The sequence below is a fragment of the Sarcophilus harrisii genome, chromosome 6, assembly GCF_902635505.1.
Source record: "Sarcophilus harrisii chromosome 6, mSarHar1.11, whole genome shotgun sequence".
NCBI classification, from domain to species: Eukaryota; Metazoa; Chordata; class Mammalia; order Dasyuromorphia; family Dasyuridae; genus Sarcophilus; species Sarcophilus harrisii.
This window is the reverse complement of record NC_045431.1, coordinates 36,225,180-36,252,935: the sequence shown is the minus strand read 5'-3', so window position 1 is coordinate 36,252,935 and position 27,756 is coordinate 36,225,180. Positions and strand designations below refer to the sequence as shown.

General features: G+C 38.1%; 2 protein-coding genes across 24 annotated transcripts in view; one reads left to right on the top strand and one right to left on the bottom strand.

Moving 5' to 3' along the window:
* The window catches only part of SPATA18 (spermatogenesis associated 18), a 79,750-nt gene extending 78,389 nt beyond the window's left edge, over nt 1–1,361 (bottom strand). For all 19 annotated transcript variants that reach the window (XR_004230399.1, XR_004230395.1, XR_004230401.1 and 16 more), the window contains exon 1: nt 968–1,361. Coding sequence is in view for 4 of the 19 variants with exons in the window: in XM_031943827.1 (XP_031799687.1) it covers nt 968–1,054 (87 nt within the window). In the remaining 15 variants the exon portion in view is untranslated. The remainder of the gene's footprint in view (nt 1–967) is intronic.
* On the top strand, nt 343–27,756 carry SGCB (sarcoglycan beta). Of its 5 annotated transcripts, XM_031943830.1 has the most exons (9): nt 343–634; nt 1,874–2,046; nt 2,512–2,563; nt 6,227–6,287; nt 13,934–14,143; nt 15,451–15,636; nt 16,347–16,538; nt 16,914–17,045; nt 24,752–27,756. In XM_031943830.1, the coding sequence occupies exons 5-9, from the start codon at nt 13,964–13,966 to the stop codon at nt 24,953–24,955; spliced, it is 894 nt and encodes a 297-aa protein (XP_031799690.1). In that variant the 5' UTR covers nt 343–634; nt 1,874–2,046; nt 2,512–2,563; nt 6,227–6,287; nt 13,934–13,963; the 3' UTR covers nt 24,956–27,756. The 5 variants fall into 5 exon arrangements, with proteins under 5 accessions (XP_031799690.1, XP_031799691.1, XP_012407710.1 ...); XM_031943831.1 differs by lacking the exons at nt 343–634; nt 6,227–6,287 and adding an exon at nt 6,480–6,550 and having other exon boundaries at nt 1,466–2,046; XM_012552256.2 differs by lacking the exon at nt 343–634 and having other exon boundaries at nt 1,466–2,046.

Below are 27,756 nucleotides of genomic sequence, written 5' to 3'. Positions count from 1 at the left end.
CCTAGCTCTGTGACCCTGGGCAAGCCAAGTGCCTTAGGAAAATAATAATAATAATAGGGTCTTGAGGCTACCCACAGCCTCTGGGAGATTGGGTGGAAAATGAGAGGTAAAAAAATCCTGCTGTGTGATTATAGAAAAAGGCTGCGTTTGAGTAATATTTAACTTTTAGATTTGATTGTGACTGATGAACTGCAAGGAAGGCTTCGGTCACAGCCTACTATAGGCCAGATGGGACGAGTCAATCGCCTTCCATTCCGGTCGTTATGGCAACCAGCGTCCTTGGTTACCGATTTCCCGGGAAATCCCACGGTTTCCTCAGTTATTTACACTGAAAGAACCCTCTGATTCTGGGCTCCGCTGGGACTCGAGCACCCCGCACTGCCCCAAGGCTGGAAAAGGAGGACTAGAAGTAGGGAGAGGCTACGTGTCTGCCGCGAGGTGGACGCGTCCTGACCTAGTTACAGACTCTCAGAACCGCACGCGATCCTCTGGAGGCTACTGAGCGCCCTGAGATAACGGCAGCTCAAGGAATGGAAAAGACAGTGGAGACGAAGTCAGAAGACCGGCCTGGGTTTGAGTCCTAACGGAGCACATTTTAGCGACGAGGAAACAGGCCCAAAAGACGAATCATACAGTAGGTGCCCAAAGGCATACAAGGGAGCCAGCCTCGCAGGCGGAATTTGAACTCAAGCCCTCTGACCCCAAGCCTCCAGCACCCTCTTTTCCGTAGGACCTCGGGCCGTGCCCCCCGCGCTCTTTTCCCCGTCCGTAAGACAGAGGGAGGGGCCGGAGGGTACGGTCCCCGGAGAAGGTCCCCGGAGGAGAAGGTCCCCGGCAGTCCCGAAACGCACGTTCGTAGCCCTTCAAGGAGGGCAGGCAGAGTGGATTTCCTCCAAGCCTGGGAAAGTCTGTGCGCGCACGGCTGAACCCTGCGGCTCCGGACGCGGCTCGGACCCTAGCCACTCACATAGTAATCCTTGTACCAGTTCTCCAATTTGTCCTGCAAGGTCCGACAGCTTTCGTTGTTAACTAATCTTCTCAGGCTGTCCGCCATGGCTGTTCCCCGGGTTTTACAGGGATGTGGTGAGGTCACTTCGGGGAAGGCGGAGGGCAGGAAGGATGTTTTCTCCTTAAATGGGGGAGGAGGACCCTTAGAAGTCAAAAGGCGCCTCCATTCTGTGCGCCGGGGTCCTCAGCACCTGCAAGAGCCCGACGCCAAGGGGTAGGGAAAGGGTAGAGGGGAGGGGAGGGGAGATGTTCCGCGGCCCTCCGGAGCCTGCATCCGCAGCCCCTTAGGGTGCCCCTCCTGCCGCTGCCCGGACCACTGGTGCATATTTATACCCGGGCGATTATTAAACAAACTTTGACGTTTGCTTTGCTCGGCTGTCAAGGACGCCGGCGCGAAAGGGAGGGCAGCTCTCAGTTGTAGCAACGCTTGCTCCGCCTTCCCTCCCTTCCCCTCTCCCCCGGCCCCTCCCCTCCCCCTTCCCCTCGGCGCCTCGGCCACTTTTGGATTCCTAGTGTAGAAGCCAGGAGGGGAAACTGTTCTGAAGGCTCCTATGATGCCGCTGCTGTCATGGCTGCTGTTAATGCTGTTGGTGCTGCTCCTGGTGCTGCTGCTTTCCGAAGGGGAAAGGGCGGAGCCGCGAGGACAAGAATACTGATACTGGTTCCGAATGTCCTTGGCAACTCAAGCCCGGATCCGGGAGAACCTGGTGCCGAAGGGCACGACTTGAGTCTTGCTGCAAAGGAGGGTCGCCTATACTTTACTAGAGCCACTAAAAGCTGAAGCACTGGAACAGAAGCCCAAGTCAGAAACTTTCAAGCCCAACTTTCCTCCATCCTAAATCCAGACTCTCCTCCCCTATTTCAGGTCCTGGGTATTGGAAGAATACACCATGGCCTTTACTAAGCACCAGAGATGCAAGTTGTATTTTGCAGCCTAGTCATTGGTTCAGCTCTTAAGAAGCATCTGAAAGCCACCATGTTAGGACCCCTTCTTCATCCCCTCCCACCTCTGCTTTAGGAGGAACACTTCTTTGAAGGGTAAGGGGGATGTGGAGAACCACAGAGACAGGGCTTTAAGGAGGAAAGAAAACGTTTTAAGTTGCCGGCTCAATACTAAAAATGCTACCCTAGGACATCCTGGGAGATACTTCTCCCAGAAGGTACTTCTCTCCCCCCCCCCCCCCCCCAGAAGGTACTTCTTAACAGAAAAAGTTTTCAAATCTGAAAAATCCTAACATGAAAACTTTGGCATGAAATTAAAGGAGAAAGCAGATGTTACTTCAAAATTTAATTCAAATCCCTGTTGAGGTGTCCCTCTCTGTCAGCAAATCTCTCTCCAACTACTTTAAACCAATGGAATGAGCAAGACTGTCAGTATTAACGTCCCAAGAATAACCTCCCTGACTGATTTAGGCAAAGTTGTCAGTGACACAGGAAACCATCATTGACCAAAAAGCTATAGCCTTACTTAAGTTTAATCTTGCCTTGTTTTTTTGGGTGCAGATGGATGGCTTTGGGGTTTCAAGATAAGCCCACGTGAAGAATAACTTCTCAGGTTTGGACAAGATTTTAATAGTATCAAAATTATCAAATAATACCTCATTAATTCAGAATTTACTTAATTCAAAAGCTGTAATTTAAGACAGGACTTTGGCATCATTTGTTTAAAAAGAATTTCCAAACAATAATGCAGACAATTGTTTTAAGATAAAACCCTCAGCTCTTTAGATGGCATAACATTCTTATCTGATTGTTAAGCCTGTTCCCCTGCTGTGTTAGTTAGTCTATTAATTTTGTTACTTTATGTACTTGAAAGTATTAAAAATCATTTATTGTCAAATATTTTATAATTCTGAATCTTCACTACTTTAGGCCCCTGCAAAGTTTGTTTGAACTGGTGAGGTTCTACTGTAATCAAACCCAAAATAAATTTCTAAGTTCCTCTCCCTGATCTTTTTTGGTACAACACAAAGAACAGAATTATGTCCATGTAAAATATATATATATATATATGTGTGTGTGTGTGTGTGTGTGTGTGTGTGTGTGTGCTGGGTTTCATACTACTTACTAGTTTTAATACAAATACACTTTTTGTAGAAGTAGAATGAAAGAAATTAAAATTAGAAAGGACCATAGAACTTTTTTTAAAAAGGAGAGCAAATAAGAATGTAAATTTGGTTAAAAAAAAGTTTTATTTCCCATGCAACCAAAATTGACTTATTCACAGAAAAAATTGAATATTTGTAAATGTACAAGTAGCACTTCAACAAAAAAATTGTTTGAATTTTTTAAAAATATGCTTTCCTCCATTCCATTGTTTCACAATCTTGAAATCCTCATAAAAATCAAAGTGAAATGTTTAATGCTATGATAAAGCTGAATATCCTCTTTATTAAACTATTTCTCAGTCAAAATCTTAACATCCTCGAGAAAGTCAACTAAATTTCACTGCATTTGCTTCATGATAAAAATTCAAAGATATGCTTTTTCTAATAGTAATGTCTGAGCATTTATTACCTGTAGTCCTCAGCATATCCTTGTCAAAACAATTCAAGGGCATTCTGAAGAACTCTGGGATCTACTGCATGACACAGGAGACACTGGCAAAAAATAGAATGACATGCTCACATCAAAGAAGGCACTACACTCTATGAGAGAATTAGATTTGCAGTAACTCAAAAGAAATGGGAGATGCACAAAGTAAGAGACACCTCCACTCTAAATTTTCGTGCGGACTATTTGTGCCCAATTTGAGGTAGAGCCTTTCGAGCTCATATTGGCCTAATCAGCCACAGTAAGCCACACTATACCTTGATTCCAACATAAAAATAACCATTTTGAGTGATCTTTGAGAAAAACTCAGTATATGCTATCTTTGTTTTTTTATTTCTATTTTCTTCTCAATAAGAGAACTTCAGGGCAGGGTTCATCTATATCTAAATCATTTGGAATAGAGGATAAATGCTTTCTCAACACAGATGAAATATTCAGTATAAATTCTGTTTAGATAATTTTGCTCCAATTCAATAGTTTAAAAAAAAACAGATATTTGTGTCTGGGTGGGGAGGAAGGTTCAATTCCATTTTGAAATACATTGTGATTATTTGGGTGGAGAAAGAAGAGACTTTGCAGTTCAATAAATTATTACTCATCTTAGGTTCTGGATTCAGTAAATAAATATAATATCTATTCCAATTTAAGATTGACAATTCAGTTACTGTGAAATCCTAGTTATGCTATCAGCCAGTTGTATTTTCTAATTAAAAATAACATAGAAGAAGAGTACATATTCTGAACACCAATTATTCTATGTTCTTTAATGGGAAATTAATATTCCAAACTTTGTATAAACAAGAAGATACTTCCCATACTATTGTAATCCACCCTATAACAAAACTCAAGATCCAGAAATACCTAAATACTTAAAACATGTAAAATCCAAACATATCCTTACACTTCTTGCTGAATCAGGATGAACAATATTTTGAGAATATGAGATAAATATAAAATCCAGTACAGTTCCACATATCTAAAGATAGCTTGTATGCCAATACTGATGAATCCAAGCAAAGTTTAAACTTGAGTATGAATATAACCAAGACTTTTGGAATCCACATTTTTTTTTAGCTATCTTAAAGCTTTTTTAACTGAAGGTAATTTGACCAGTTTTTCATGGCCTGCTTTAGAAGTGAGATTAGTCAAACCACATTTCTTACTGCTCTCAGAAAATGTATTTATTTAGACATACACACATATGTGTGTGACTCACAAGTCACATATAAAGTTGAACGTTAAAATTAAGAAATCATTTCAAATAAAGAAAATATAGTATACACCAGAGGTGTCAAATACATTATCAAGAACCAGTTTAAAATGTAATTGGGAACTAATTAACAAAATAAAATACAATAAAACATAATGTCAATATGAGGTTTCTAAATCAGTATGCTGCACCCGGGGATTTTTATGTATAATTTGGTTGCCCCATTTCTACTTGACACCACTGGTCTACACAACTAACAAGAGAAAAAAAGATGATTGACAGATCTCATTTCTATTTGACACCAATGGTATACATGACCAACGAGAATGAAAAGAATATGATTGGCTATCTTACCTCTGATGTCATAATCATGGTAGAAAAGAAGTCAGAAAAGATGGCATTCAGATTTTTTTGATTTTTCCAATGTCATAATCCCAACATCTAGCAGGGAACCTTTTTTTCCCCCTATAGAACAATTTAGCAGCATTAGTGTACCACTTCAGCACATATAAAGATGGTATAATTACAGTGGCTCATGTTACTTAAAAAAAAAAGATCCAGTCTATAATCTTTAAGGTCCAAAATTGCAAAGTACACTGGACAGGGTACTGACTGACCTCTAGGACTCAAGAGATCTGGGTTCCAGTCTTGGCACTACTATGTTATTCTGTGATTTGGAGTAAGTCATCATCTCTGTAGACCTTAATTTCCTTATCTGTAAAATGAAGGAGTTAGTTTAAATGGTAAAGTCCCTTCTAGTTCTAATATTTTACAATTTTGTAATAAGACCCCTGCTGCCCAAGAGTATTTTCACCATCTCATCTGAAAATCTCACCTTAAAGTGAAAGTTAACAAGCAAAGAGGTCTGGAATTGAGAGGTCAAGGAAGCAGGAATGGAGATCAGGATAACATTGTCAGAAGCAAGTGAATTCCTGAGAACCCAGCATGTCAAAACTGAGACTGAGTCTGGTATCTGGAGGATTAAGGACAAGACAAAGATCTGAAAACTCTGAAATCAAAATAGAAATGGAAAGAGGCAAACTGGCCTCAAAGTAGTCAAAGAAAATGAAATCAGAAATCAAGAATAACCCTCATCTTAGGGGAAAAGACACACCTAACTGTCCTCATGGCTAGTGCAAAGATCTAGAATAAGAGTCTACCTAGACTTTTGCACCATATTTGTTACTTATTGCCCATCTCACTTTTTAAAAGAGGGCCGTTGGATGATAATAGTGTAGCTGCAAGAGGTTTGGTTTGGTTTTTTTTCCCCTCAAAATTTAGTCAAACTCCCTCCTCTCCCATGAGAAAATTGAGATATCAAAGATGTTAGGTAACTTCATCAGACACCTAGGTATCAGCAGATCCAGAATTCAAACTTCAACTTCAAAGTACTAACTAGACCTTGAAATAGGTTACTTTTTCAAGCTTATGTTTCTTTCTAAATCTGCCTCACAGGATGGATCTCTGGGGGAGAGAGGGAGGATATATTCAAATGGAAGCAAAGGAGATATAAAAGGTATCAATATTTTAGGAGCCATTTGGGAGACGGATAATGGGATAGGAGAATGAATATATTCAGAAGCAAAGGGGATATAAAATCAGAAGGTATCAATGTTTTAAGAACCATGGGGGACTGATAAGGGTAGGAGGAGGAATATATTTGGAAACAAAGGGTAAGATATAAAAGCAAAAGGTATTTTTTTTTAAGGAGCCACGGGGCTGATATGGAATAGGGAGAGAGGTTTATATTCGGAAGCAAAGAAGATAAAAGAGCAAAAGGTATCTTTTAGGAGCCATAGGGGAATGATAGGGATGAATGTTCGTGTATGATCCACATCGAGTCTGGAAGGAGGGAAGGGAGGGAAAGAGAAAAATTTTGAATTCAAAATCTAACAAAATGAATGCTAGAAACTATCTTTACTCGTTAATTGAGGAGGGAGGGGGAGGAAATTGGCCCGGGTTCTTATTCTCTAGTCAGATCTTCCCCGGGTTCAGCATCCTCAATCAGGGGTCCTCAAACTACGGCCGCGGGCCAGATGCGGCAGCTGAGGACGATTATTCCCCTCAACCAGGGCTATGAAGTTTATTTAAAGGCCCACAAAACAAAGTTTTTGTTTTCACTATAGTCCGGCCCTCCAACAGTCTGAGGGACAGGGAACTGGCCCCCTATTTTAAAAGTTTGAAGACCCCTGCAAGGTCAGCAGTGGGGACGGGGAGGCTGAGTTAGGAAAGGTCTAGCTCACCCACCACCCCGCCTTGAGGGTGGTCCTCACTGACTGGCTCGGTGTGAAGGCTTCCTCCTTATAATCCCCCCCCTCCCTTCCCCTAGCCCACAGGAGCCCGTCTTCACGGCGTCTGCCCCGAAGGCTTCGGGCCGGTCCCACCACCCAGGCCACCCGGGATGTGGAGGGCAACGGGGACGGCCGAGGTTGCTTCCCCACTAACTGGGGGCCGTGGTGGGACGGGTTTCTCCACACACTGTGGGTCCAACCCGCCACAATCCAGGCCCAGCAAAGGGGGAGTTGGGGGGGGGGGGGTCTTCACGCACGCGCAGCTCGCGTTCTCGCGGCCAGAGCGCAGGCGCGGGCACGGGGACACGGGCGCAGGCGCTGGGGCGTGAGGCGGGGGGCGGCTGGGGCTGTGGGCGCTGCCTCGGGCGGCCTGGGGAGCAGGAGCGGGAACATGGCTGCGACGGCGACAGCTGCCGCGGTAACCGAGCAGGTCAGTCCTGTGAACTAGGGGTGTGTGGAGGCGGCCTTCCCCGGAGCCGTCACCCAGATCGGGAAGGGGGCCGGGGGCGCGATTTCATTTTCCCAGAAGTAAAGGGGTCGGGAAGCCACTCGTTCCCCTCCCCTTCGGGGGCCGGGGCAAAAGCTGCCTTGAACCCTCAGGGGGACCGCTGTCACCCCGCAGGGCCCGGGGCTTCCCGAAGAGAGGAGGGGGCGAGCAGGCCCCGGGGTCTTGGCTGCGGCTGGGAGGAGAGAGGAGCTTGCTGGCGAGAAGCTTGTAAATAGTACTCGCACCCTGGAGGCGCCTTCGGGAGACCCAACCCGTGCTTGTCCTCCTCGGGGAGCCAGCAGCTGTTCCTGAGCCATCCCTGGCTGCGCATCCCGGTCTCCACCCTTTCTTCAGGCCCCTGACGCTTAATCCCGGGCCGTAACGGGATCCTCCTGGGCCAGAAATAGCGGTATCCCGGAGTTCCCAATGTGTGGCTTAAAGCCTTTAAATTCTCTCGAGAAGATGGTTGACTATATTGGTACATGTATTATTAACCTATACCTTCCTGCGTGGGCCTGCAAAAATCTGCAAAGGGACTTAACAGACTCCCCACTCTTCTTTTTTTTAACCCTCTCCCCTTTTTTCCTTTTTTCAAAAAAGTCTCCCGCCCTTTTTTCTTTAAAAAAAGAAAGAAAAGAAAACATGAAATGTGATTAGTTCAGAAAAATGTAATTTTTGTATTGTTGAAAAATGCAGAAATTCTGTTTTATCCCACCCAGTTCATATAAAAGTCACACTAATTTTTCCTACTTCTACACTATTTCACTTGATCTCAGGAGCTCCCATGGATTCAATTATCTCTAAGCAGATGTTTCTTAAGCTTGTTTGGCAAGCCCCAACTTCTATGCTAACCTGCAGTTTCATATCTTTTTCAGCTGCCTTTTGTACATCCCATAGTGGATGGCTCATAGACATCTTTTTGTTTTCTGGTAAATTTATTTTTAATACACAATACTTTGTGAATCGTGTTGGAGAGAAAAATCAGAGCTAAAGGGGAAAACCATGGGAGAGATTAAAAAGTGAACATAGCATGTGTTGATTTACATTCAATCTCCTTAGTTCTTTTTCTGGGTGCATTTGGCATTTTCTCTCCAAAGTCTATTGGGATTGTTTTGGATCTCTGAACCACTGAGAAGAACCAAGTCTTTCATAGTTATCTTCTTAAAGTTATATTAAACTCAAGTCCATACTTGAAACTGTTATATTTTCCTTCAAATCTTCCTCTCTTCCTAACTTCCCTATTACTGTTGATACCATTGTCTTCCTAGGCACTCAAACTAAACCAAGTGGTCATCTTTAATTCCTCATTCTCCTCAACTCCCCTTACCCAATTTTTTGATGAATTCTGTTTATTCTATTTAAAGAGTATCTCTTATATATGCCACCTTCTCTCTAACACTACCAACATTCTGGTGCAAGCGAGAGCTTGCTTGCTTGGAACACTTACTGGGGTCTCCCTGCCTCACGTTTCCTCACTAGGACTCATTCTTCTCTTGGTTCTCACCCGCTTAATCAGTAAACTCTAGTGGTTCCCTATTATTTCTTCCAGGCTCAAATGTAAAATCTTTGTGTTCAAAGTCTTTCATATCCTTATTGCTTCCTGTCTTTCCCCGCTTCTTGTACCTTACTCTCCTTCACGTATTCTGTGATCCAATGATAATTAGCTTCCTTAATCTTCCTTAAATATGCTTCTTCAGCCTTGGACACCAAGCTTTTTGTATGTTTGTTTAACATATCTAGAACTCTTCTTTCTCATCTCCATCCCATGGCTTTCTTCAAGTCTCATCTTGAAGGCTTTTGTTTTTACTTTAGTTTTTCCTAGCTATCCTTCCCTACCACAGTCAGTCCAGAAACTTTTAAGCCTCTGATTTATGAAGGACACTGTGCTAAGTACTGGGGATACCAAAAAAAAAAATGGAAAGAAAAAATAGCCTGTGCCCTCAAGGTACAGTCTAGTGAAGATGATCTAAACTATTTGCAGACATGATAAGGGATAAATTATAGAGATTATTACCTCAAAGGGAGGTTAATAAGATTAAGGAGGACTGGGAAAGGTTTTGTGCAAAATTAAGAGTTTAGGTGAAATTTGAAGGAAGCCAAGAGGTTAAGCTGAGAAGGGACAAAATCCCAGGCATGGGAAATGACCTCAGAATCTAGGGGTGAAATATTATATTCTTGTAAGAGCAAGAATAGCATATAAAGAAGTCTGAAAATAAAGGAAGAGTTCAGGTTATGAAGGATTTTAAAGACAAAGGATTATACATTTGATCCTAGAAATAGTAGGGAGCCAGAGTTTGTGGATGGGAAGGTGACTGCTGAGTGGAGAAAGTACTTAGGAGAGGAGACCAACCAGCAGGCTGTTGCAGGAGTTCAAGTTTGAAGTGATGAGGACCTGCCCAGGATAGTGGTTGGGTCCCAGAAAGAAGGAGTATTTACAGAAGATGCTTTGAAGATAGAATGAACAGAGTGCTGGTACTCTCAGTAGGAATAAGTTCAGTTCTGGATTGCACTGAATTTAAGATGCCCATGGGATATCCATTTGAGCTGTCCAAAGGGCAGTTAAGAAATGGGAAACTGGAGGTCAGCAGAGATTAGAATCAGATAAAAAAAATCTGAGAATCATCTGTAGAGAAATGATAATTGAATCCATGGGAATTCATGAGATGAACAAGTAAAATAGTATAGAGAATGGGACTGATTCTTGGGAGAAGCACAGTAAGCTAAATAGATACCCATGAAATGGGAACTATGTAACCAAAAAATAAAAAATAAAAACTTAAAGCTAACTGATGAAATGACAGTATCTGATTACATATAATTGTCTACACTTGGAGTCCCCCTTCCCTAAAAAGAGGGAGATTCATTCTGTCATCTATTCTCTGGGGCCAAGATGATGTTACAGTTGCTCAGTATTTGACTTTGTTTTAGTGTTCTTTAGTTCTTTAAATAGGTGTTTTTAATTTATTTAATTTAGTTGTTTTATATGCGGTATTCCAATTCTGTCTTTTACAATTTACGACAATTCATAGAAATCTTTTTATATATTCCTGAATTCCTCATATTTGCTATTTCTTTTATTCACATACCATAATTTATTTAATCTTTATCTAATCAAAGAGCACCCACTTTTTTGCTACCTCAAAAAACATTCTGAGACATATTTTTGCCTGTTTTCCTGTTTGATTTTTTTTCCCCCTGAGGCAATTGGGGGTAAGTGACTTGTCCAGGGTCACACAGCTAGGAAGTGTTAAGTGTCTGAGGTCAAATTTGAACTCAGGTCCTCCTGACTTCAGAGCTGGTGCTCTACCCACTGCACCATCTAGCTGCCCCTTCCTGTTTGATCATAAATCTTTATGCCGATTTTCTCTCTGACATGAAAGAGTGTGTTATAAAACATCAGGTCCCCTTTGAGTATCCCTCAGTCTTTTGGTTTTGGCTGGAGCCCACTTCTTGCTCCACTCTGCTTCTTTCTCAACATAAGCTGACCTTTTCCTGAGCTGCCCCAATCTCTTGAGTCCTAAAGAACTTCAAGTCTGACTTGGCTCCCTCAGTTTGCTCCCTGGTTTCTTTATTACTCTTTCCCCTCATACTGGGAAGCCTGGATTTCATTTGAACATTCAGCTTCTCTTGTTGTTGGTTCTGTCACCAACTCAAAATCACTGTCAGTCATTTAACATCAGTACCCACGTGAGCGGCACTGTGAGAGTGGGCTCCTTAGCAGGGCTTCTCTAGTGATCTTGGGGCCCTGAATTCTCAGAGAAAAGGCAGTAAGCTTAAAGAGCCCTGGGAAAGGGCTTGCAAAGCCATCGCTTTAACTTGAACTTGAAGGGCCAGGAAGTGGAAATGACAAAAGTGAAGTGTCATGTTCAAGATAAAACAAGGATCCAGAGCACATAGAGGAGAGTAGTGTGTGAAAAGCCTAGAAAGGAAGAGGCCTCGGTTCAAAGAACTTTAAAAGGGAGAATTTTGTGTTTCAATTCAGCAAGTGTCCATACTTACCTACAGTATGCCAGGTACTATATGCTGTGTTGGGTATACAAATAGAAAAATGAAAACAGGGTGAGCCCTGGAAGAGGTTATATTCTGCAAGAACCTGATAACACTTGGATACATATTTTGCCTCTGACACTTATTAGTCTTATTACTTTGGACAAGTCTTCACTCCAGATCTTTCAAGTAATTACTTTAGGGTTTAATTATGATAAGTTTTTCTCACATTGATCTTTTTTATTTATAAAAGGTGAATGTATCATATGGGCATATAAATACAAAGCCTTTTAATGAGAGTGAGGGAAAGAAGAATGAACTTTAAAAAAAAAAAACTAAGAGAAACACTAAAATTTGGTCAGTGAGCTTTTAAAATTGCCATTAGCTTTTTTTTTTTTCTCTTCCAGAATTCATTTGTTTTGGGCTTTAGCTTTTTGGACATTATTTTCAGACTACTTTTATTCATCCTTGGTTATATGTTTCTATTTTCATTGTTTTTATATGTCTTTTAAAAACCTGAGCTTCCTAGAGAGCTTCTTGTGTGGCTACACTGGAATACTTCCTCTTCATCATTCAGTTAATTTTAACTTCATCATTGAGTTAATTTGTAACTCTGATATTAGAGGCTCCCTCAACAAATCTACTTCAAATCTACCATAGGTGATTTGTAGTTAATTCTTCCCAATCAAAAGATCTGGTAACTTTAGTATCACACCTTCAGATAGTCACTGCTTCCTCTTATTCAAGATCTCAAGGCCCAAATTCAATTGTAATTTAAAAGAAATAGAATGAACTTGGACCAGAACCAGTAACAATAATAAAATAATAATACCCATCAGTGAACAACCCTCCGTACAGCCACACACATAGAGTACAGTCTCAGTCACATTTAGCGTTACCCTTAGTAGGGCTCCAGCTGGAAATACCTTATCAGCCCCCTTTATCTGTTTCCATACCATGCTATCTGTCCAGCAGATCCTAGTAGATATCACTGATTGCAGTTTCATTTTGCTGTGCTTTCCCATTTTCCTCAGCTCTCTGTTCACTTTCTATGATTTTCACCATCAGGTAAAGTACTCATTTATTTTTCTAGTAGACCAGATTTATAATGCAATTCATAGGCTAGAACACTCCTGAGTTTCTGTCTTCCCCAAATGTTTTTATAGTCCAACGGTGCCTTCAAACCAGATTGCCTGCTTTCTTGCACCTTATTTTTTACATTGCTTCCACAGCCTCAGACTTTGTTCTTTACAGGTAAAACTTTTTCCAGCTCCAGCTTGATCATCTTATTGTCACATCTTTTCTGGTGCTAAAAGAAAATGCCTCCTATTTGTATACTTCTTGGGCTGAGTTTAGAAGTTCAGGGAGTACCCCCACTCACTTTTTCAACCCTTTTTCCCCTTCTAGGACAATTATTCCAGTTACCTAGGGCTGTTTCCCAAAACATCTTAGAAGAATAAGAGAGAAGAGCTGTAATTTCATCCCAGATTTGCCTATTCACATGCTAGGAAGAGGAATATTTGTAGTTCCTATAGGAATTTTCCTGTTATTGTCCAAGATACCACCCTCCTTCCAGTCATTTAGGTTCACAACCTGTGTCATCCTCAACTCCTCACTCCCATCCCATGCATCCAATCATTTGCCAAATTTTCTACCTTAATATTTCTATGTTCACAACATCCCTCTAGTAAGTCCCCTTCTACTCATACAAAACCACCACTCTGCTTAGGCTCTTAGCACTTGTCCCCGAACTCCCTAGGTCAGATCTCTTCCCCATCTGAGTTCATCCCTCATACAAATATCAAAAAAAGTTGATCTAAAACACAGGTGTGACCATATAACCCTTCTCTCCCCACACTCAGTGTAAACTCTTACAATTGGGATCAATTGTTGCCTTAGGATCAATTATAAACTCCAGTGTTTGGTATTTAATTCCTTTACAACCTGGTCCCTTCTACCTCCTGTTTTCTCATACATAATCTGTTCCATGCACTTCCCCCAAATACCACTCATTCTTGGGACTCAGTTCAAATCCCAAAGTGCCCTATGGTCACCTAAAGCTTTTCTATCAGCTCACAGTTCTCTGCAGTTGAATGAGAGAGTAGGTTTTACCTACAATATCGTTTGCCTCCCTGACATTTTAACCTGTCTCCGGTACTAAACTACATAGGCATAGGATAGCCAATAAGAATACGGAGGCAGAATAGAGCAAATTCTAGAGATGAACCTTCTATTCTATATTACTTAATATAATAGAGTGGCTAATTATTATAGATGTAAGCTATGCAAATCTACTTTTTCACTGCTAGTGAAAATTCCAATTAGTAGTTCAACTTTCATTACTTTGAGCACAAATCTGTATGCTTATTTAACTTGGTGGTGTTCTGCATTGCCTAGCAAAGTTCCAATGGTCCTGTAAAGAAGTCTATGCGGGAGAAGGCTGTTGAGAGAAGAAATGTTAATAAAGAGCATAACAGTAACTTTAAAGCTGGATATATTCCAATTGATGAGGATCGACTCCATAAAACTGGCCTGAGGGGAAGAAAAGGCAATTTAGCCATCTGTGTGATCGTTCTCCTTTTTATCTTGGCTGTTATCAATTTAATTGTAAGTAAAACATATAGAATGTTTAATGTTTTCTTTATGTTTTCTATTATCAGCATATAAAGCATTCATTTGTTCATCTGGTTTAGGATGACCTGAGTAGTTTCCTTAGTTTCTCATAAGATAGTTAAGGCTGAGGGAGCTTGGGTGACATGTCACAAGGCTAGTAAGTTGTGTCAGATAAGTGAGATTTGAACTTAGGTCTTAGTATCATAGAGTCAGAAATAGAAGGGAATTCATGAGGTTATTTAGCCCATTTTAAAAATAAGGAAACTAAATTCAAAAGAGGTTGAAAGTCTTTTAGATAGGAAGCAGAGCTGAGTTCTAGGCTGAGGTCCTCTATTTCCAAATTGAGTCCACTTCCTTTTACTCTGGTTTCTGGTACAATATCATCATTGATACCATCTTGTGTCAGTTCTGTAATAAATATTCCTTGGGAAATTATTTAGTAAGAAGAGATTAAATAAAATGAAACATTATTATACCATATGAAACAATGAATATGAACAATTCAAAAAAATTTAGGAATATTTGTAGGAACTTATGGGGAAAGAAGAGAGAACCACCAAGAGCCCAGTATACACATTGATCACAGTAATAAACAATATAAACAAAAACAAATAAATATAAAAAGGCAGCTGAATAACTTTAAAAGCAATGGCCAGTATTGGCTGCAGAAGACAAATAATGAAATCCATCTTCTCTCCAAAGAGAAATGAAAAACTACTGATACAAAATGTTGTATCTATTGTCATATGACAAATAATTCCTCTCCAGAGAGAGATGAAAAACTACTGATACAAAATGTTGTATCTATTGTCGTATGTTATTTTTACATATTATATCCCTTACCTTTTTTTTTTTTAGTATTAATGCATACTTTTTCCTTTCCTAGTTCATTTAATATGTGTACTGATTTCTTTGCTTCCTAATAATACTTCATATTTTTTTCTAAATTTATTTCTATTATTTAAATGACATTTAAAAAAAAGTCTTTTATAAACCATATGCCATTTCTATGATTATAGAATTTGTACCCCATTTCTTTTAGGAAGTACTTTTTGTTGTTGTTGTTGTTGTTGAGGCAATTGGGGTTAAGTGACTTGCCCAGGATCACACAGTTAGGAAGTACTAAGTGTCCGAGGCCAGGTTTGAATTCAGATCCTCTTGACTTCAGGGCTAGTATTCTATCCACTGTACCAACTAGCTACCCCTATTATTTCTTTTTAGGGGAAGATTTTTAGGATTTTTTTCTTAGTTAAGTCTGATGTTATACTAAATGTAATGTTGAGTTTATCTTACTTTTTTAGATAACACTTGTTATCTGGGCTGTGATCCGAATTGGACCCAATGGTTGTGACAGTATGGAATTCCATGAGAGTGGTTTGCTGCGATTTAAACAAGTATCTGATATGGGAGTTATACACCCTCTTTATAAGAGCACAGTAGGAGGCAGACGTAATGAAAATTTGGTTATCACTGGCAATAACCAACCAGTAAGTTATCACATCTATTAAAGCAAAAGTGGGAATGGGATATTAGAGCTAAGTTATTTGTGAAAAAATGCATGCTCATTTTGATTACTAAACAGGGTGTGAGCATTAAGCCATTTCAACTCTTGTGATCTGTGGAGGGGGTTATGAATAGTGTTGGAAGCCAAAAATTTTCTCTATAGGAAAACTATAAATATATTCATTTTTACCAGAAAGACTAATCCTTAATAAAGAAACATGATGTTTTCTTTAAATTCCATAATTTATTCTCTAACATTATTTAATGATTGTTCTTTTATATGGGGAGTTTCACTTTCAAAAATTATTAAGAGTATACATTGTACTCATTCTCTACTTCAGGTAAAAGTGACTTCTTATGTACTTTTCTGGTCCAGAAAACTTCTATTTTGACATAATTTGTTATCTCATGGTTTCCTTTACAAAGCTTACAGGTACTGTTAGGTACCCCTACAAATATCTCTCCCCAATCCTAATGCTGAAGAACTACGTTATGTGTCTCATGTTAAGAGTAGCCAATGCTGCTCCCTTCCTCATAGTGCAAGCATACAAGATATCCCTTAGTAGCATATTGTGCCAAGTGAGAGCTGCAAAGATTCTCTTTAGTCTACTAGGCATGTTTTAAAATATAATTCCGTGGATTTTGTTTATGATATGTGTTGAAATTATATTCACCATAAAGTATGTTTCTAAAGATTGTTTTTCAGCAAGGAACAACGAAACTCAGTGTAGAAAAGAACAAAACTTCTATTACAAGTGACATTGGCATGCAGTTTTTTGACCCAAGGACTCAAAATATTTTATTCAGTACAGACTATGAAACCCACGAATTTCATTTGCCAAGTGGAGTAAAGAGTTTGAATGTACAGAAAGCATCTACTGAAAGGGTACGGATTTTAACTTTCCTTTTTATATGAATAACAGTGGTGAAATTATTATCCAATTCTTTAAATGGAAGTATGGCTTTTATGTAATTTAGCATTGTACAAGGAAACAGTTTAATAGAGAGAGAATACTGGGTTATATTTCCTGTGGTAAATCACTTAATCTCTTTGTCTCTCAGTTTCCTCATTTTCAAAATAGACAATTCATGATATATCTATCTTACAAAATGCCCAGGGATATTTTTCCTCTTGAAATAATTTATATGTCACAAACAGTGTGACTCTTGTTAGTAATAATTCTTATACAGATTATAAACTATATTTTAATACATTTTGGGGGGGAGGTGTTTTTGTTTTATTTTGTTTTGTTTTTTCCAGATTACCAGTAATGCTACAAGTGATTTAAATATAAAGGTTGATGGGCGTGCCATTGTCCGTGGGAATGAAGGTGTATTCATTATGGGCAAAACCATTGAATTTCATGTGGGTGGCAATGTGGAATTAAAAGCTGTAAGTATATACTAAAAGAATTTAAAATTATTTCAGCTTGAGAATTAAAAATAGAAAACTTCATTTCTTTTTTGCTATTATTAAATTTCCAACTTTTAAGAAATCAAAAATAATTTGAAATTACTTATTCACATATACAGTCACAAATTCCACAGCATAAGAAAACAAATAACAGATTCATAAAATATGTTTCTAGTTACACTTCCATTATCAAGATGAATGGTTTCGTAAAAGGTACCTACCTTGATCAAATACAACTACAGGAAATTAGAAATAGATTTCAAAACTTACTTGAATTTCATAACTTGTATTTCACACATTGTTTACCAAACACTTTCACATGCTCACATTTCTCACCAGAACATATTTATTCACTGGTTCATTCAACTCTTAAGATTCCTAGTTTCCTTGCACACGTGCCACTTTGTACCTGAGTCTTTTGGTGGTTTCCTCCATTACTGGTGCTTTTCTCCCACCCCCACATTGTTTTGTATAGACTTAGACCTGCACAGGTTGTTTTCCCCCAGTAGAATACAAGAAGTGTTTCATCTTTGTCTTTGTATCTTCAGTATTTTGCACAGGATCTCATAGAGAGTAAACAATAAATGTTTGCTCAATTCTTGATTGAGCCAGCCATCATTAAGCTTGTCTAGGGGTTGTGCTGGGAGGACAAGTGAAAGTCGAGACTCGTTCTACTGATATGGGGGAAAGCCGCATTAATAACTGGCACAAAGTAAAAAGGAAGCAATTTCATGGGGGAAGAATACCAAGAATCAGGGAGATCAGGAAAGACCTTATATAGGAAGTAGACTTGAGCTAAGTAAGCCTTGTGGGAGACTCAAGTGGAGGTGAGGAGACCTTGTATTCTAGGATAGAGAGAAAACTGGTACAAAGATTTGGAGATACGAAATAAGGGTATCTTATATTATAAATAGCAAGTAGGTGGGTTTGGCTGAAACATAAAATGTGTAAAAGGAATATCAATTCATTTTCCTTAAACATCTACTTCTATGCTAGATACTGAGGATGCAAATGCAATGAATGAAACAATCCCTTTTTACCAAGGGGCTTAAATTTCAGAAGCACAAAGGAACAGACATAAAGAGAATCAATATAAGGTGTCCCAGAAGTTTTGGTTTTTATAAGTTTTAAGAACTTGTTCTGTAAAATGGGAGTAGTTTTATCTAGTTTAGAATTGTATAAAGATGAGATGTATTAAGAAAAGTACTAGGTTATATATTCTTTGGCAAGGACTGAATCTTTTTTCAGTTCTGTTTCTTCATCTACAAAATAGACATCATGATACTTAGGTTATAAAATTTCCTGTAAGTTTTAAGAACTTAAAACTGTATTAAGAATTTTGTGACACCCTGGACAAAATAGTTCAAAACAAGTTATTTGAGAGAGGGAAAGGGCACTGGCAGTTGTAGGAATTAGAAAAGACCTCAGTAGAAAGCAAGGTATAATGTTATCATATAAATTGATCTCCTAGTTCTTCTTATTTCATTGTTCATCAGTTTGTGGAAGTCCTCAAACTTGTTAGTTTTTATAATATTGATGTTATAATATAAATTGTTCTGATTCTGCAACTTTTACTATACATCAGTTTATTTGAGTCTTTCCATGTCTCTGAAATCATCTTATTTTTTCATTTCTTATTACAGTATGTCATTACATTCATATACAACCACTTATTGAGCCATTCCTCAATTGTTGGGCATCTTTTTAGTTTTCTTTTTTTTTTTTGACACCACTAAAAGAGCTACTATAAATACTTTTGTACATATAGGACTCTCCCCCTGTTCTTTAAAATCACTTTTGGATGATAGACCTTACAGAAGTATAGAGTGTGCACTGATTAGTAAAATTTTTTTGTTTATAATTCTGAATTGATTTCTAGAATGATTGTGCCCATTCACAGTTCCTCTAATAGTACATCATTGTGTCTATTTTCCTACATCTCTCAACACTTATATTTTTTCCTTTTTTGTTATTTTTGCCAATTTGATTATTATGAAGTGGAATTTCATAATTATTTTAATTTGCATTTTGTAATTAGTTATGATATCTAGCATTCAGTAATAAACTGGAATGTAATAATAATAATAATAATAAATGAAAATGAAATGAGCAGAACCAAGAGAACAATTTATTCATCTATTCTGTAATTGCAAAAAAATGCTCTCAAAACTAAGTTCAGAGATCCAACCATGATTCTAAAGGATCATAATGATCCTTTAGATGATGAAACGTACTAACTGATGGAGGTGACATTTAAGGGGCACAAAGGGACCTGTTTTTGTATTAATCAGTGAGGAGATTTGCCTGACTATGCACATTTGTTGCAGGAATTTGTTTTTCTTTTTTTCAGTAGAGGGGAAGACTAGTAGTTTGGTTAATTGGTTAATTATTTAAAAAAAAAATTTAAATCCAGATGAGGTCACTTTGTAGATTGACAAGAGGTTTTTCATGGAGTGGCAGCAATCTACAAGTGTTTGTAATGTAAAAATAAAAGACCAAGTGATGCTGGGGCTATGTCTTAGAAGGAAGAAAGCAGGAATTCTGTGAGATGGAGAAGGAACTCAGCCCAGCAGGGGGACCGCCAGGTCAGTGAAGATAGGAGAGATGGAAGGTTGTGTGTGAGTGAGTAGGAGAGGAGGGCAAGAGGGGCACATGCCCATAAGGACAGGGCCAATCATGCAAGGGTCTGCAAGCTAATTGGAGAGTGCTTGTAGGAAGATCCTCTGGAGCCTTCTGTGCCTGAGGAAGGTCAACACAAGGGAGGATGTGCTGAGAGTTGGAACAAGGAGGCCGCTTGGAGGGTGTTGTAACAGCCAGGAAGAGCTTCTGGGGTTGTGTAAGAATGGAGCAGGCCAGGAATTCCTTCTCCACAGTGTGTCTTTAAATACATAGAATTACCATGGAAACTAATTCTACTGAAACTGTTATCAAACAATTAAAAAGAAAACCCAAAACATTAAAAATAAACAAATTCTTGGACCTCAGATCAAAGCTCCTGATTTAGGTAGAAACGAATAAGAATCGAAACTTCAGGTCTGGGTAGAGAGAGAGAGGATTAGAGCCAAGGGAAGGAGTGGAAAGCTTTGGCAGCTAATTGGGGATAAATAAAGGAGAGTGAGAAGTTAAGGACAAGACCAAGGTTCATACCTGTAAGACTTGATCACAGTATTTACCTTTAACAGAAAGCAGAAAATTTGTAAAAGGAGAATTTTGGAGGAAAGAGTTCTGTTTTGGACTGTTGTCTTTAAGGTGCCATAAACCTGGAAAGGTGAGCTAAAGCCAAATTGTGAAAGGTTTTGGATGTAAAGAGTGGCGTTTGTATAAGGTATCAGGGAAACACCACAGAGGAGAATCATGACCACCAGGTATGGTTGGCAGCTAAATTGATATGGGAAGGTGGGGGGGAGGGGTGAGTAATGAATCGAGGGTGACTTTTTGAACTTAGCTAGAAGGGTTTTGGATCCCTTAGCAAAACTAGCCACTTTGTGGAAAGAGGTACATTCTAAGAGAAGGATGATGAGTTTTATTTTGGATATGCAGCATTTGAAATGCCTACTGAACTTGAATTGAAATGTCCAATAGGCAAGTGGTTAGTCATCTACATAGAGACAGTAGTGGAACTCATGGCTTCTGACTAGATCATCAAGAGAAAGGATTTAGAGAGGAAAGGAGAGGACCCAGGATGGAACTGGGAACAACCACAGATAGGAGCCAGATATACAGACTGCTGAGGAATGGCCAGAGACATAGACAGAAAATCAAGAGATCGGTGCCACAAAAACCCAGGGAAGAGAGGTCTCCAGGTGAAGCTTGTGGTCCAGAGGGTCAAGTGATAGAAGTCAAGAGAGGGATGAAGACTAAGGGAAAAACCTTTGGATTTAACAGTTGAGAGAGAGTAGTTGTTTAAATTCTGACAAATAAATTTGGTTTTGGAAATATAATCAATCTGACAGTTAAATGCATTTGCTAATTATTCTTGCCTGGGGTACATTTTAGCCACCTTCAATAATCATTCATTGTCATCATTCACATACTTATTGAGAACCTTCTTTGTCTTGGTTCATTAAAATTATTTTTCAAAAAAAATAATCAAGCAACAAATTCTACATCAAAAGGCAAGAAACTACAAATAACTCTTAATGGTCTATATAATTAGATTATCTATTTTTTAAAGGACTGTTTAAAGAATTGTTTGAATGAGATGTTATTTTTCCGAAGTAATTTTTAAAGTATGCATGGTATATGGCTCATGTTATAAGTCATCTTGGTGTATTAGAGGAATGACTGAAAACATGAATCTGCTGAGGAGTTAAGTAGCAGTAGTTACTTCATTGAGAAGCCATTGCATTAATTACATTATTGATGATTATGTGCAGTAATTTTTTGAATATATGTATTACATGTATTGTGCATGTATAGTGTTACAAAAGAAGCGGTAAGGTCATATCAGTCTTAAAATGAAAAAAAGAACAATATTGTAGCTAAAGGAAAGAATGGCAGGTTCTTCTTTGGGCAAAAAAGGATCAGCTCATGATGACATAGAGCTGGAAGGTAATCCAGATATCATTTATTCTAATCCTTTCATTTGGCAGATGGAAAAACTCAGTCTCGGGAAAGTTAAGTAACTTGTCCACAATGATCCATGAAGGATCTGGGGCAGAATTTGAGTTCTGAGCTTTGACTGCTGATCCAGTACCTTTTCTATCATACCATATTGATGGCTGAAGTTTTTCCATTGTCCACAAAAGAAAATAAAGAAGGATAATTTTATGAGACATTTGGTCACATTGTAATATTCATACATTTGCAAAAAAAGCACTGTGGAAAATAATTGCAGAATGTATGCCAGCATCTGCTGTAGAGGATGAAGAGGTAGATTAATCTCTGCAAAGAACTCTATAGGGTTCCTTTGGATCTTTCCAGTTAAGTTGACATCTACTCTGATACTTGATGAGAGAAATAATGGTTTCTTTTTTATATTAATAATTATTAAATTAGGACCAGGATTTTTTCAGAAACCTGTAGGTCCTTCAATGTCTGAAGGACAATGTAATGAAAAGATTATCCAGATCCCTGGGATACATGCCAGTAATTTCATTTGGAAGTTTAACCAATGTAAAATAGTCATCATAACAAGGAAGCAAAAAGGTCATCTTACAATATTGCTGTTACTGTGGGCAGTAACAGCCCTGGTTTGCTCACTTCACGGGTTTTTCTGAAATTAATCTCCTTGTCATTTCTTATAGCACAATAGTATTCCATTACATTCAGATACCACAACTTGTTCAGTCAGAGCACCTTGGCAAATACTTGTCTTAAACCTGTCAAGAAAATAAGGCATCCAAGAGCAATGCTAATTTAGAATGTGAACACATTTGTAAAATCTTTTAGAAGACAATGGTTGAAATCATAAGTAGTATTGACTCGTAGCCTGTTTCTGGCATATAGTAAGTGCTTAATAAATAGCTTTATAGCAAAGATAAGTAGCGGAGGGTAAGACAGGTTTAAAGAAATCTTGGTAAGATAAGGGGAAAACAAAGACATGATTTAGACCTAAGCTTAAGCAAATTAGAAAAATAAGGAATCACTATTCCAGATTTACGGAGAAGGGAAAAATATATGACCAAATGAGATAGGAAGCATTTATTATGTTAAATTTAAAAGGTTTTGCACAAACAAAACCGGTGCAACCAAAATTAGAAGAAAAGCAGAAAGCTGTGGGGGAGTTTTTATAGCAAGTATATCTGATAAAGGCCTCATTTCTCAAGTATAGAGAGAACTGAGGCACATTTGTAAGACTATAAGTCATCCAGATCGCAGATGCTGTCTCCTGGAAAGATTAGTTGTCCAGTGTTCCATTCTGTTCCTGACTCCTTAAACAACTCTGAGCCCCGACCTGTCCATTTTTGAAAATGGAAATAACAACTTTGATAATTTTAGCTTTGACATATATTGGCCCTTTAAAGGAACAGGTGATAACCATAGATGTGAAAGCACATGTTTTAATTTATGGGAATAACACTGAATAACTTGAAATTCATAAGATACTGGTTAGAGGGAGAACATAAAAGTTTTAAGAGATTGAACTGACCACTAGGTGGCAGAATCAGTATAGAGTTTGAAAGTCACTGTTGCCTCGCTTGTTCTAAGATCAAACTAAAGAAATCTGATTGTGAAGCTGCAATAACATACATTTAAAAAACCACTATTCAGTGGCTTCCCATTGGAGAGCCAGCCCCAGAATGAGGATGCTATTCTAAGAATGGCTACTTCAGCCTGAAAGACAGAATTTCCCAATGTAACTCTGGAGGCCAGAAATGGGAGAACAGTTACCAGTCTGCTTTTAGTAAAGGGAGTTTCATAACTGAGAGTTTTCTAAATCAATAAAATCACATTTGGGCCAACATGTGTATGCATCTAATTGCCAAGAGCAGAAAGAAATGCATGACTTCTATGTTTCTTAAATGTGTTTTCTTGCTAATATTTTGAAGCATGCATATTTCTTTTTTTGTTTAAATATAAGAAGGAATTTATCAAATATTTATCTTAGACTTATGTTACAAGATTTATCTTATTGCCACAAAAGAAAATTCTCTCTTTTCTGATGAAAATTCTCCAATCACAAGAATGGTACTAAGAAAGGGTCAAAAGCTCAAATAAGTACCAGGTCCAAATATTAATTGTGGCCAAAATTACATATATGATAAAACAGAATGAATGAGACATAGGACTATGATACATTTTTAAAAGAGTGTAACAGAATCTTTCTGAAACCCTGTTGTAAAAAATTAACATTATGCTTAGTTTTTATAACAGGTTATATCCAAAATAATTTTGTTTAACATATGTTACATCATGTTCACATCATAATGTAATACTCCAATGTGGTCCCACAAAAAAAACATCTTAAAATACATGCATCAGAAGGTTTGGGAAGCAATGAGTTAGGAAAAGATTTGGTCTGTACCAAAATTTGTTTGGAATGTTGATATTTAAATATAAAACTGATGTGAATCCTATATGTAATGATGACAAAAATATAGAAATTAAGTCATTCTTTTGACTGAGAAGAAAAACCTGTTTCCTCATGTTATTAATCAAAATCAGTGCACTAGTTTGTAGTCTGTAGCATTTTTAGTAGTATGTAGTAATGGTAGTATGGCCGAGAGGCAGCATTATGTTCTTTACTCAGAACCACAAAGACCAGAGTTCCAATGTGGCCTCTACACATGCTGGTCTTGTGACTCTGGAAGTCATTTATACCCTCTTGGAGTTCTAGGTGCTGAGCTGCATTGTAGAAAAGATTTTCCTCAAGCAGGGAGTTCCCTGTACCGGTGAAGTCACAGGTCCATTCCTTTCTTGTATGGTGACTTGGTATGCATGAGATCTTAGAAATGACAATGAACTGCATTTCATCTTTTAATACTCAGTAGATGTTTGCCTGCTTTATAAGTCAATCACGGTCAGGAGAATTCCAGGGCAGCACTAATTTAGTGGTTGAAAAACAAAACGTATGGCAGGTTAACTATTGCATATCAAACTTAAAGTTAGGATGGAGACTTCTAATTGAATTTGAACTCATTTGTCTGTCCCCTTTTTTGTTATTGTTGTAGTAAACTGCATTTTTAACTATTGTTCTCACTACTGCTGTTGGTAATAAATGAACCATATTCTTATTCTCCTAGGAACACAGCATCATCCTAAATGGATCTGTGATGGTCAGCACTTCTCGCCTACCAAGTTCTTCTTTTGGAGATCAGTTAAATAATGGTGACTGGGTGCGCTACAAGCTCTGCATGTGTGCAGATGGAACTCTGTTCAAAGTACAAGTGACAGGCCAAAATATGGGCTGCCAGATCTCTGACAACCCTTGTGGAAACACACATTAGATGAGCTGGAGAGAGAGAGAGAGAGAGAGAAAGTCATCAGTGTGTTTATACTTGTCTTTACTTTTTTTTTTTTAAAGTGCATGCATGCAAGCCATTGTTTTTACAGAGTTTATGATAATGCATTTTAGTTATCTTAACGGCCTAGCATTAATAGATCTGTTAAATAATCTCTAAATTTAAAATATTCTGAATGAAAATAGCCAGAACCTTAAAATTTTCCATTCAATTACACCATGCTGAGTATCAGACAAATCTATTTTTAAAATATTATGAGAAATGAATAAAATCAAAATGAAACATTTCAAGAAATGTTTTTTAAACATCATTTCTTGTCCACAGAACAAAGGGCTGGTTTAGCTGTTAGACTCAATATAAGTAAGTTTTTGATAATTATGAGGAATGACCACTCATTAAATTATTAAAAAGTTATGTAATCTGTATATAAATATATTTTTAAATCTGGAAAAATTAAAATTTTACTAATAGACTATATGTGATTTGGGCTTCTAAGAATAATGACTTTGAAATTTCATACTGAATTAGTCATGGGCCAGATTCTCTCTCGACATGCCAGTGAGATCAAAGGAATTTTAAATACATGTGATAAAGTAATAAGAAAACAAAAACCTAGGTAGGAGTCCTGAAGAAAATATTTTGTGATGCCATATTTTTACTTAAAGTACTGTTGAGTATAACTATACTATGACATAATACTAATAAGCATTCAGTGTTTGGTTCTGGTAGTACTGCATGAGTAATATAAGCAACATTTTGATATCTAATCTGAAGCTCTAAGAAGATGAAAAAGATGGTATTTGGTCTTCAAAAGACCAATTCAAACTAACCTTTAAGATTTTGTGTGTGTGGTTTCTAAAAAAACAAGTTATTTGCCTAAATAGAACAGAAGAGATAGTAAATAAATTTCAAGTCAGTCAAGAAAACTTGACTTTTCATCACCAGATTTAAAAATCAGAATAAAAAAAAAAGCTGGTTCCAAAGCATTGCACTAAAATAAGCCCTATACAGTTGTTTTCCATAGGAGAGAATAACACAAATAATTTCAGATTAGCAAAATAGGATTACAGTCCCCATTCTTAACATCCTCTTCTACTCCCCCTTCTACCAACAATTTCTTATTTGTACTATTATTATTTTATTTATATATCTAGGCCAAACAAGCCCCTTTAAGGGGCCTTTAAAGGGAATTATTGGCCTGTTAAACAGTGGTCAGTAATGAACCACAGGCTCCACCTGTTTCTTCTTTATCCAGGAAGCTTAAGTAAATTTAAGCTTACATTTACATAATGTTTTAATCTAGCAAGTATTTTTTTTTATGATTTCTAATGCTGTGTAGACAAGGAAGTCTAAAAACTCCAATATTTGATAGTGTTACTATTGTCAGTGTAAATAACTTTAAAACAAAGTACATAGCAAAACCTAAACATTAGCTTGGGTTCATTAAATGTAATTGAAGTCACCATTGTTTCCTTTCCCAATCCTGAAATTTTGCACTTTAAATATGTAAAACTGAATTGTGGCCTCTGTTTATTAATGCAGCTATTTTGCTGGGACTTTGACCTTCCATATATATTCTACTTGGAAATCTCATTAAATTCAAATTCCCCCAACTATTCTTTTTAGTTAGTTATATGCTTTATTTAGATTGATTTAAATAAGTATCTTATCTAAACTGTATAAGTTTATTGCACTATAGTGTTATTAAGTAATCACATGACCTGTTGTAATTCTTTTTGAAATTGTGTCATTTGTTCTTTGGTTTATATACACATGGGTATCTGTACATGTAGGTGTGTATACCTGCTCACCCCCGTCCCAAGTGCTTTGATTAGATAGCATTCTTTGGGGCGGTTTGTGCATCAAAGGGGAGAGCATTCTAAAGTGGCGGTCCCTACTTTTTGCTGCAGTGCATTTGTGTAAACCACAAAAAAAAAGCAAAAGGGGATCAGGGCACATGCATAGAGATGTGATTACATAGAAGTTGGGCGTTACTCTCTCTTACCACCAGATGGTGCTTGACTGTGTTCCTGAAACCAGGTTCATGCCATCATAGAGTTAGGGGTGGAAGGGACGCCCAGAAAGGAATCCCCTCGAAGGCCCTTGCTCAGCTTGAAGAGCTCCAGAGAAGGGGAAGCACCTACCTCCAGAGGCAGCCCATTTTACTTTGAGGACGGCTTTCCTCACTAGGACATTTCCCTTAGAGTTAGTCTAGACTTCTCTTCCAGGACGAGTAAAGTTCTGAAACCCAGGACTGGCTCCAGCACTTTTTAGAAAAAGCAGTCAGGTGTAGAAAGACCACATTGTACTGGAAAGTGCCCTAGTTAGGGAGTCAGAATCCGACTTTAAATCCCAGGTCTCCCCTCGGACGCGCCCCACCTCTGAGCCTCATTATAAAATGAGGGATTTGCTCCAGATAGCAATTAAGAACCTTTCTCTAAATCTGTGGTACTATGGAAAACATGAACTTCCTGTGTATAATTTGCTGGTCTACACATTTTAAAATATGTATTTGTATTATTTAATTACAGTTTGTGTAATGATAGTAATTATTGTTGCCCATTGGTGATTAAATTAATTTTTAGGAGGTGAGAGTTCAGTGGTGCTAAATATGACACTAAAGAGACCATTGTACCTTTGAAATGCTGATAATTTGTAATCTGTTTCAGAGATGTTGGTGTTTACCAATTCTGCCATACAAAAAAAATTAGATAAATCTGTTCCGTATTGCTAACTTTAGTTGATGTACATGTTAATGACCTCTGTTTACAATAAAGATGATATAA